This window comes from Thalassophryne amazonica, chromosome 1 (genome assembly GCF_902500255.1).
Source record: "Thalassophryne amazonica chromosome 1, fThaAma1.1, whole genome shotgun sequence".
Taxonomy (NCBI): Eukaryota; Metazoa; Chordata; class Actinopteri; order Batrachoidiformes; family Batrachoididae; genus Thalassophryne; species Thalassophryne amazonica.
This window is the reverse complement of record NC_047103.1, coordinates 49,224,635-49,235,393: the sequence shown is the minus strand read 5'-3', so window position 1 is coordinate 49,235,393 and position 10,759 is coordinate 49,224,635. Positions and strand designations below refer to the sequence as shown.

General features: G+C 41.8%; 1 protein-coding gene across 1 annotated transcript; it reads left to right on the top strand.

Moving 5' to 3' along the window:
• Nucleotides 1–238: 238 nt before the first annotated feature.
• tagln3b (transgelin 3b) lies at nt 239–9,960 on the top strand. The gene is made up of 5 exons (XM_034169546.1): nt 239–433; nt 2,865–3,086; nt 8,969–9,143; nt 9,285–9,387; nt 9,462–9,960. The coding sequence occupies exons 2-5, from the start codon at nt 2,907–2,909 to the stop codon at nt 9,601–9,603; spliced, it is 600 nt and encodes a 199-aa protein (XP_034025437.1). The 5' UTR covers nt 239–433; nt 2,865–2,906; the 3' UTR covers nt 9,604–9,960.
• The last annotated feature ends 799 nt before the right edge of the window (nt 9,961–10,759 follow it).

Sequence of the window (10,759 nt, the reverse complement as noted above, 5' to 3'; positions counted from 1 at the left end):
GCATTTTTTTTTTTCCCCCTGTGGGGGGTGTCTGCCCTAACAGGGCTCACACTGGAGCCGCCTATGCATGGCGACTACCAGCTGCTGATCTTTTGAATAATCAGATGCTTCAGTCCAACAGCTCCAGTGCTTTTTTAAATTCAGCTTACTTTAAAAACAAAAGTGAAAATGTCATCTGTGTTTTGATATAAAATACAGTCACGTGTGCACATTCCTGCTGAGGGTCACAGCTGTGCGCGCGCGGTGTCACCCTCCCGCACCCACCAGCTCCGGCACATAAAGCGCGTGAGTCACCCCCCCCCCCCCCCCCCCCAAACAAAGTGTTCCGGATTGTCCCGACTCTGCACTTCATGGATGTTTCAACACTCCAGCATCCTCAGATCGGTCCACATCAGCGGGATTAAACCTGGGACGCCGGAACACGCTCTGCTCGGTAAGCGCACGCACGCACGCACGCGGCCGTCCTTCAACCCGTGACGCAGACTAACGCACTGCGACCCGCAACCGCATGATGTGCGGCAAAACGTTTGAACCTGCATGTAAACATGTTTAAACGCGAGAAGCTGCGAGAGAAAGATGTTTTTTTTCTCATTTAATAGTGAACGTCATCGTAAAGCTCCTTGGTGGTAATTATGTTTTACTTTTTTGCGCAAAGTGCGCCTGTGTGATTTGGGCATTTAACTCACTTTGTGACTGATGTGGTGGTGATAGTTTTATCCCAAGCATCTGGATGCTGGAAACAGGGATCAGAGGGCTGGTCCCTGTGTGGGACAGCTGCCAGGGACCACACCCTTCTCTGTCTCAGTCTGTGGGGGAGGACAGACTGCAAGGACACTGATCACAGGAAAGCCACGTCACTGTCGTTGAAATACAATACTGCAAAAAGCCAAAGCACTCCAGAGTTACCCTGTGAATATGATTTTTAATATATTAATATGCAGAGGTGTAGGAATCAGGGGGGAAGAGGGGACATGTACCCCCCCACAGCAACATACTGCATGTTTATGTGCTTCTCTGCACTTTGCCAGCCAGTTCCAGTCCACTGCTTTTTATTTTACAACCCACTCTCACAGCAGGTCATGGTGGAAGTGCGTTAATCTATGGGTTCATGACAGGGGCACAAAAATGGGGCGCTTTTCATGATGGAGGCATGAAATGTGGGGTGATGGGGGAGGAGGGGGTTATAGTTCCTAAAGATGTCCTGAGCAGGATGCATAACCTCTCTGCTCCAACCTCTCCATGACCACAAAATTTAGTAACTGTAAAGGATATTTTTAACAATAAAAATATAATGTAAATATGGCTATAACAAAAGAAATTCCTAATGTATAGTCAACAAAATAACAAATTGTTTTTATTATTGTTGTTGTCATCTTAGACTAGGCAGAATTCCAGGGTGGCACGGTGGATTAGTGGTTGGCACTGTTACCTCACAGCAAGAAGGTTGTAGGAAAGATTCCTGCCCTTTCTGTGTGGAGTTTGCATGTTCTCCCTGTGTCTGCATGGGTTCCCTTCAGGTGCTTCAGCTTCCTCCCACATCCAAAGACGTGCCGGTTAGGCGAACTGGGAACTTTAAATTATCCATAGGTGTGCGTGAATGTGTTTATCTATATGTGGCCCTGCAACAGACTGGTATACTGTCCAGGGTGTACCCCACCTCACGCCTTATGACTGCTAGGATAGCCCCCCCCCCCATGACCCTTAATTGGAGTAAGCGGGTATAGAAAATGGATGGATGGATGGATGGATGGATGGATGGATAGGCAGAATTCCACTACCCCACACACGTTTTGATACTGTTTACGTTCATGTGTGAGTAAAGTTTTTGTTGCACAACTTTTTCTTTGCCACAGAAATAACAAAATGTTAGAGAATTTCCCATATGTCATTCAATAACAATGTTTTTTGAGAAAGTAATGGTTTAAAAAATGCATTTTCAGATCAGTAAAACTGCTTTTTAATTCATTTATTTATTTTCTTAGACATATAGCTCAATGCGTAATTCCAAAAAGACAACAAACAGGATAACAATCAATAAATAATGAAATTATCATCACAGTGTTTTTATAAGACCCTGGGATTTTTCTACCAAAATGTTTTAAAGTATAGTTACCAGTCACACAAAATTTTGTTTAGGCTTTCATAAGCGACCATATCAGTTTGTTTGATGTTTAGAAGTTTCATCTTTGTAGCATCATTTATGAAAACACCAGAAAGCAACTTTTTTTAAAAAAAATCATGGCAAAGATTTTTGCACAGTACTGTATATTTTACTGTAACAGATCAAGTATTTGTCATCAAGATCCATGGAGTAATTTTTTAGGAGTCGATAAAAATAAGGAAAATGTCCCATTTTACTACATATATGTATTAAAATTAGTGATCTAGAGCCTGATCTTGCTGTTGATTTGATTGAACATTTTGACAATTTATCATAGACATGGGCCACAAAATATTTTTGAAAAAGTAATACAAATGTATAAATGTCAAATTATTTCTAATCCAAAATTCGAATTAATACCAGATTTGGCTTTAACCTGTCGTAATTCCACCAGGTTTCTTGAAAATTAACTAACAAAACTGATTAAAAAATTAGTGAAGGAAAACACATTTCTGTATGTAAAAAGAAAATAATGACCGCATCTGTATCCAAATCCTGATTTCCATCAACATTCAGTAGGGTTTTGTGGCATTCAGGTAAAAACCTTTTGATCAAACCTGCCAAGAGACAAGCAAAAATACAGACTGGTGATCACCTGAACAGACGTCATAATGTAAAAAAAGAGAAAACAGTCACATGGGTGCATTTTACTTTAGGATAAGTGTCACAAAATTTTACACAGTGGTGTATCAAACCCTTCAAGGTTGCTGCACAGTGGTGACGGTCACTGGAGGAAGGCGTTGCCATGGCGAACAGAGGGCCCAGTTATGGACTGAGCCGAGAGGTGCAGGAGAAGATTGAGCAGAAGTATGACCCGGACCTGGAGCAGCGGCTGGTGGACTGGATAGCAGCACAGTGTGGAGGAAACCTGGAGAAGCCACAGCCTGGGAAACAGAACTTCCAGAACTGGCTGATGGATGGAACAGTGAGTCACTGCTGCTGCTGCCAAATCCTGCACTTAAAGTACAAGATAGCACTGAATTATTTAAGATGCATGTAACACATTAAATTACTGTCAAAGTAAAAGGGACTATGAAGTTAAAATGCTATAAAATAGTCTAAATATGGACACTAAGTTAATTGTGACTTAAAAGCGTCTAAGAGTGATTTATCCACCTGTCCTTTTAGTACGCCTGCACAGTGTGATTTTGTTTCTCTCTTTGCAGTTTTATTTATTTATTTATTGGCAGAGCAACCCGCTAAAACTACAAACCACAAAATACCCATAATGCTCTGATCAGTTAATGAAAAATCACTGGAATTGTGCTCTGCATGCATGTGGTGGAGATGCTTTTTTCAGAGATCAAAAATTCTTCTCAGAATTTCATCATTATACTGTTGAAATAGCAGTTATTGTTTTTGTTTATTGCTTTTTGTTTGTTAGTTTTTCTTTCATACATTATTTCTTTTGTGGTCTAGCAACAGCCTGCAGGTCCTGTGGCTTTGCACTCATTCAAAGATAAGAAAAACTGTTTATTGCTTTAAAGGCTGTTGCTGAGGTTTTGACCCAGACGGGTCACACTGGATGATATTCTGGCACTTTTGCTTTCACATGTTGTGGGTTACATTATATAGGGTAATTTCCCCCGGGGCTGCTGTGAGCTAGTATCAGCTTCTAACACAATCAGGGCTCCCCTAAACCTGACCCTGACCTTGACCTTAACCTTGACCTATATTGTCCCAAAACTGAGATATGCAGGGAAACAGATAACTGTGAACTGTGAAGGCACTCTGCATATAAACCCCATGTGGTATGATCATATACTGTCTTCACAGGTCCTATGAAACGTTTATAAAAAAAAAACAAATAAAAATAAGAATTGAAGAACACACTTTTTTCGTCCTTCCGTCACAAAAATGTAGCACTTTTTGTGATGGGAGCATGAACCATAGATTAATTTACTTTTCATGATGCCATCACGAACTGAGATGAAATTGGGTTAACACAATTTGAGAAATGTTTGTCTGTCTGTTTGTTCCCCTGCTACTCCTAGTTATATGTCAGATTTCCACCTAAATTGATATGTGGATGACACTCAACTCCAGAATTATCCTGATGGCCATTTTGGCAAATGTCAAGGTCACTGGAGTCAAAGGTCAAAATTAAATTTTCACTATGATATCCACCAAACATGGCATACATGTGTAGTTGGGTTGTGGAATTACCCAGGTGAGATCAAACTTACCAAAGGCCAAAGGTCAAATTGACGTTTGTTTGTTTTTTTCACTCCAATTATCACCAAAGTTGGTACAAATATTTTGGTGAGTTCTGCAATTGCCAAGGTGAGGTCAAATTTGTTGAAGCGCAATCACTTTGGTCAAGGTCATTGGGGTCAAAGGTCAAAATTTGAGTTTTTGCATCAAACTTGGCACATACTGTACTGTGCAAATATTTTAGGCACATTTAATGCATCGTACAGCATTAAAAAATTATGAAAACATGATAAATATTCATAAATAAAAAAATGTGTGATGAATTTCAGCCTTATTGATAATCAATATGAAAACTGGGTTCTATTTACGTGTGGTGTTTTTGGTATATAAGGCAAACCAGAGTATAAGTTGCAGGACCTCAAAAGCTATTTAAGAAAAACACAACTTAAGGTGTGAGCAATTGTTTTGCAATCATTTTAATGTTGCATGTTCATTTGCAACTGTGCTTGTGTGGTACAGTGCATCCAAAACATAATCACAGCGCTTCACTTTCTCCACATTTTGTTATGTTACAGGCTTATTCCAAAATTAGCAAGTTGCCCGTGGGGATCCACGGGCTCTAGATTGGGTAGTGTTTATAAAAGAGGTAGCTGACATTTTTCAAGGGCGGTAATAAATTATGCAAAGTTTCTATAATGAGTTGGAATGGCAGGTGAGTCCAGAATATTTTTAGAACCTTAGACCTCAACAGTTTTTAGGAGAAGAACTCAACCTTTTTATTTCTTAATTACACAATTTTTAATGTTAATTTACTGTCTTAATCAATATTATAATAGCCAAGCGGCCTCTGTATGCACATGTGTGTGCGTGTGTGTGTGTGTGTGTGTGTGTGTGTGTGTGTGTGTGTGTGTGTGTGTGTGTGTGTGTGTGTACGGTTTTGATCATGAGAAAACCTGGCAAGATGACATTTGTCGTTTTGTTATGCTTATGTATTTTGGGTCAAGGATACCCCATAATATAAAATATAAAAATAAGTTTTGTTTTGAATTTTTTTGTTTGCTTGATTTGTTTTGTTTGTTCAGATTTTTGCAAATTTATTAAAAATAATAAAAAACAAACTGAGGAGTCACGTGTACAAGTATTCACAGCCTTTGCCATGAAGCTCAAAATTGAGCTCAGGTGCATCCTGTTTCTACTGATCATCTTTGAGATGTTTCTACATCTTAATTGGAGTCCACCTGGGGTAAATTCAGTTGATTGGACATGATCTGGAAAGACACACACCTGTCTGCATATAAGGTCCCACAGTTGACAGTGCATGTCAGAGCACAAACCAAACATGAAGTCAAAGGAATTGTCTGTAGACCTCTGAGACAGGATTGTCTTGAGGCACAAACCTGGGGAAAGGTACAGAAAGATTTATGCTGCTTTGAAGGTCCTAATGAGCACAGTGGCCTCCATCATCCATAAATGGAAGACGTTCGGGATCCACCAGGACTCTTCCTAGAGCTGGCTGCCCGTCTATGAGGTCTGTGAGAAAAGTAACGGACCTTTTTATTTTTTTCCAAAACTATATGGATTTGATTCATATGTTTTTATGTCAGCCAAGCTTGAACCTTCGTGCGCATGCGTGAGTTTTTCCACGCCTGTCGGTTGCGTCATTTGCCTGTGAGCACGCCTTGTGGGAGGAGTGGTCCAGCCCCCTCGTCAGATTTTCATTGTCAGGAAATGGCAGAATGATTTGGGCTTTTTTTTCCATCAGACTTTTTTCAGAAACTGTTAGAGACAGGCAGCTGGAAACCATTCGAAAAATTGATCTGGCTTTCGGTGAAAATTTTACAGGCTTCACAGAGAATAAGGACTGTTACTACAGCTTTAAGGATGGCCCACAATGGCGCATGGCGTGCCGCGCTCCGAGCCGCCATCGAGAGGCAGAAAACACCACATCATTTCTAAACGGATGACTGTGTGGAGCCGGGACCGTCGTGTGCAATTTCTCTGGTTATCACAAGAGCTGGACAAGTTGGGACATGCCTATCTCGGCTTTCAGTGCTTACCAGCCCAGTGAGTATAAGAGAAATTGTGGACAGCTGGGCATGTCCCAACTTGTCCCCTGGCACTCCGAAACGGAGGTGTTCCTTTGTCTCGCTCGATCAGCGAATCGGTCCTGACGCGTGAAGCCTCCGCGTGGCTTTCCATGACAAAATCTCTTGTTAAAAGTGAAATCTGCCGGAAAATGGCTGATGTCCAGGTCTTGTGATAACCAGAGAAAGAGCACACGACGGTCCTGGCTCCACACAGCCATCCGTTTAGAAATGATGTGGTGTTTTCTGCCTCTCGATGGTGGCTCGGAGCACGGCGCGCCGTGCGCCATTGGGGGCCGTCCTTAAAGCTGTAGTAACACTCCTTATTCTCTGTGAAGCCCATAAAATTTTCACCGAAAGCCAGATACATTTTTCGAATGGTTTCCAGCTGCTTGTCTCTAACAGTTTCTGAAAAAATTCTGATGGAAAAAAAGTCCAAATCATTCCGCCATTTCCTCGCAATGAAACAACGACGAGAGTGGTGGAGCAGTGCTCACTCAAAGCCTGCCCACAGGCGAATGACACAACCGACAGGCGTGGAAAAACTCACGCATGCGCACGAAGGTTCAAGCTTGGCTGACGTAAAAACATATGAATCAAATCCACATAGTTTTTGAAAAAATAAAAAGGTACGATACTTTTCTCACAGACCTCGTAAACTGAGCAGTCGGGTGAGAAGGGCTTTAGTCAGGGAGGTGACCCGATGGTCACTCTGTCAGAGCTCCAGCATTCCTCTGTGGAGAGAGGAGAACCTTCTAGAAAGACAACCATCTCTGCAGCAATCCACCAATCAGGCCTGTATGGTAGAGTGGCCACACGGAAGCCACTCCTTAGTAAAAGGCACATGGCAGGCCACCTGGAGTTTGCCGAAAGGCACCAGAAGGACTCTCAGACCATGAGAATCAAAATCCTCTGGACTGATGAGACAAAGATTGAACTCATTGGCGTAAATGCCAGGCGTCATGTTTGGAGGAAAACAGGCACCATCCCTACATTGAAGTATGATGGTGGCAGCATCATACTGTGGGGATGTTTTTCAGCAGCACAAACTGGGAGACTAGTCAGGATTGAGCGAAAGATGAATGCAGCCAAGTACAGAGACATCCTGGTTGAAAACCTGCTCCAGAGTGGTCTTGACCTCAGAGTGGGGTGACGGTTCATCTTTCAGCAGAACAATGAGCCTAAGCACACAGCGAAGATATCAAAGGAGTGGCTTCAGGACCACTCTGTGAATGTCTTTGAGTGGCCCAGCCAGAACATCTCTGGAGAGATCTGAAAATAACTGTGCACCGACGCTCCCCATCCAACCTGATGGAGGTTGAGAGGTGCTGCAAAGAGGAATGGGCAAAACTGCCCAAAGATAGGTGCACCAAGCTTGTAGCATCATACTCAAGAAGACTTGAGGCTGTAATTTCTGCCAAAGGTGCATCAACAAATTATTGAGCAAAGGGTGTGAATACTTACGTACACGTGATTTCTTAGATTTTTTTTTTTTTTTTAACAAATTTGCAAAACATAAAAAATAAATACATTTTTCTGTTGTCATTATGGGATATTGTGTGTAGAATTTTGATGGGGAAAAATGAATTTCATCTATTTTGGAATAAGACTGTAACATAACAAAATGTGGAAAAAGTGAAGCGCTATGAATACTTTTCCAATGCACCGTATCCTACTGGCCGGTACACTTACAAAAAAATATTATTGTTGTTATTATTATCATCTTTATCATTATTATTACTATTATTATTATTATTATTATTATTATTATTGAGAAATAAAAAATATAGCTCACATATGCACATTTGTTGGAACTGATTTTGTGTTGACAAGAAAAAAGGGGGTGTGGGGAATCAAACGCTACTTTTATTTTAACTCTAGTAAGTCCCTTTGGCTGCTCCCTTGTTTTCACTCAGAGTCACCACAGCAGATCCAAGGTGAACCTACACGTTGAATTGGCATTGCCGGATGCGCTTCCTGATGCAACTCCACATTAGATGGAGTAATGTGGCAGGGGTTGGATTTGAACTGTGAACCTTCTGCATTGAAACCAAGCGCACTAACCACTTGGCCACCACCCCTGCCTGGGATGCCTAAAACCTTTGCACAGTGCTGTAGATCGAGGAAGGTTACAGAATTGCCCAGCAAAATCTAATTTACTAAAGATCAGTCACTGGGTTCAAGGTCATATCTGCCCATCTGTTTGTTGGTCTGCTCCTTCCAGGTCCTTTTACTGAGTTCTACCAAACTTGGTATATCAGTGGAGGCTGATCCTGAAATTACCTTTAAAGAATTAATTTTAGCAAAGATCAAGATTTTCAACTCAATTTGGACCAAATGTGGCGAATACTTTGGTGGATTCCAGAATTAGTCTGGCAACTGCTAGAGGTCAATCATTTGGGTGAAGATTGGCAACCATAACTCTTACTGTCTTTATGCCCACTGGTACTATTACCTAGTATTACCGTAACAATAATCAGCATTATCTAAATTTTATCCCAGTTGTCACTGTGTTTCATTTAGGAAGAAATCTTAATTCCAGCCACTTTACTGTCCAACATTGTCCCAGATTCTCTGTAGGCTTATCAACAGTCTTTACCCAAGAGGAAAAGAACCCATCAAGAAGATTCCTGAGACTCAAATGGCCTTCAAACAAATGGAGAAGATCTCACAGTTTCTGCAAGCGGCAGAAGCTTATGGAGTCACAACTACAGACATCTTTCAAACTGTGGACCTCTGGGAGGGTAAAGGAAGGGATCAAACAAACGCTGCATAATAACTCACTAGTTTTATACAGGCTTACATCTGATAATGATTTTTCATTTTTTCAACCATCTACAGTTGAGATAATGTATAACCAATATGATGCTGTTTGCTGGCTGTAGGAAAAGACATGGCAGCAGTGCAAAGAACTCTAATGGCTCTGGGAAGCGTGGCCGTCACCAAGGACGACGGCCATTACAAAGGAGACCGAGACTGGTTCCACAGGTACAGAGGAAAGCTTCATGTCTTCACAACTATGTTCTTGCACTTCTTCACTGTTGAACCATGTTTGTGTGCAGGAAAGCTCAGGGGTATCGGCGAGAGTTCACCGAAGAACAGCTGCGTCAGGGCCAGAGTTTAATCGGTCTGCAGATGGGCAGTAATCGGGGCGCTTCCCAAGCCGGAATGACGGGCTACGGCATGCACCGTCAGATCATCTAGACCACTCCTGACTAATCAGCTATACCCAGCTTAGAGAACTCTTTCTATTGCTGCAAATGTTGCAGTCACAAGCCTTCCTAGCCTTTATGATCACATGCTATATTAACCTCAGTTTCCCTGTAATTGCTGCTGCTCCTCACCATGCTGTCCGCATCTTAAAACAAGATGTCAGATGCTGTAGATGTCTTTCATCATGCTGTCGTCCTCTTTGCCCTGTGACCACATTCTATTCCAGCTCCAGCTTGGTTATCTTACTTTGCTTACCCAGTATGTCCAAATTAATAATATGATCATTTCAGTTTTTCATAATAACACGTCAGTGTTGTACACATTTTTCCAAGTAGTACTATAGGAGAGCGGAAAGGGAAGAAAAAAAATACAGCATTTGCAGAGTTTAATCCCCCCCCCAAAAAACAAAAAACAAAACACAACAACCAAAAAACAAAATGGAAAACATACCTTAAAATGTTCCTAACAATGTGCTGAAGATATTTTTTCTAGTTGTCGTCATTAAGTTGTATGGTAGCCATGGTAACGGGAGGTATAAAGCCTGTCGTGGGGCCTGAGAAACAAGTGAGATCATGCTATTTTTCAGTTCTCCACCAGCTCAAACATTTGTTAAGACATTCTTTAAAATGACCCCTTGTTGGAAAAGGAATGATGCTGAGTCCAGCCTGGACAGTACGCAGGCCTGTCACTGGGCCACATATAGACAAACAAACACATTCACACCCGCACGCAAACCTACGGACAATTTAAATTTTTCAATCCACCTAACCTGCGTGTCATTGGTTGTGGGAGGAAGCCGGAGCACCCGGAAAGAACCAACGCAAACACGGGGAGAACATGCAAACTCCACACATAGAGGCCACAGGCGGGAATCAAACCTATGACCTTCTTGCTGTGAGGCAACAGTGCTAACCACAAAGCCACCGCGCTGCCTGTGTGAAGCACAAATATTTGCTAAAAGTGTTCACATAGGTATATTTACACCCTGTTACTATGGCAACTGCACATTTTAATCTGAGGACAACAGCCAAAAAAAATATGTTCTGGACATCATTACAAACATATTAAGGTATGTTGTCCATTTTTGCAAGTGGGGGGGGGGTATTAAACTCCCCCAAATCTGGTCCGAACCACTTTCCTACTATAC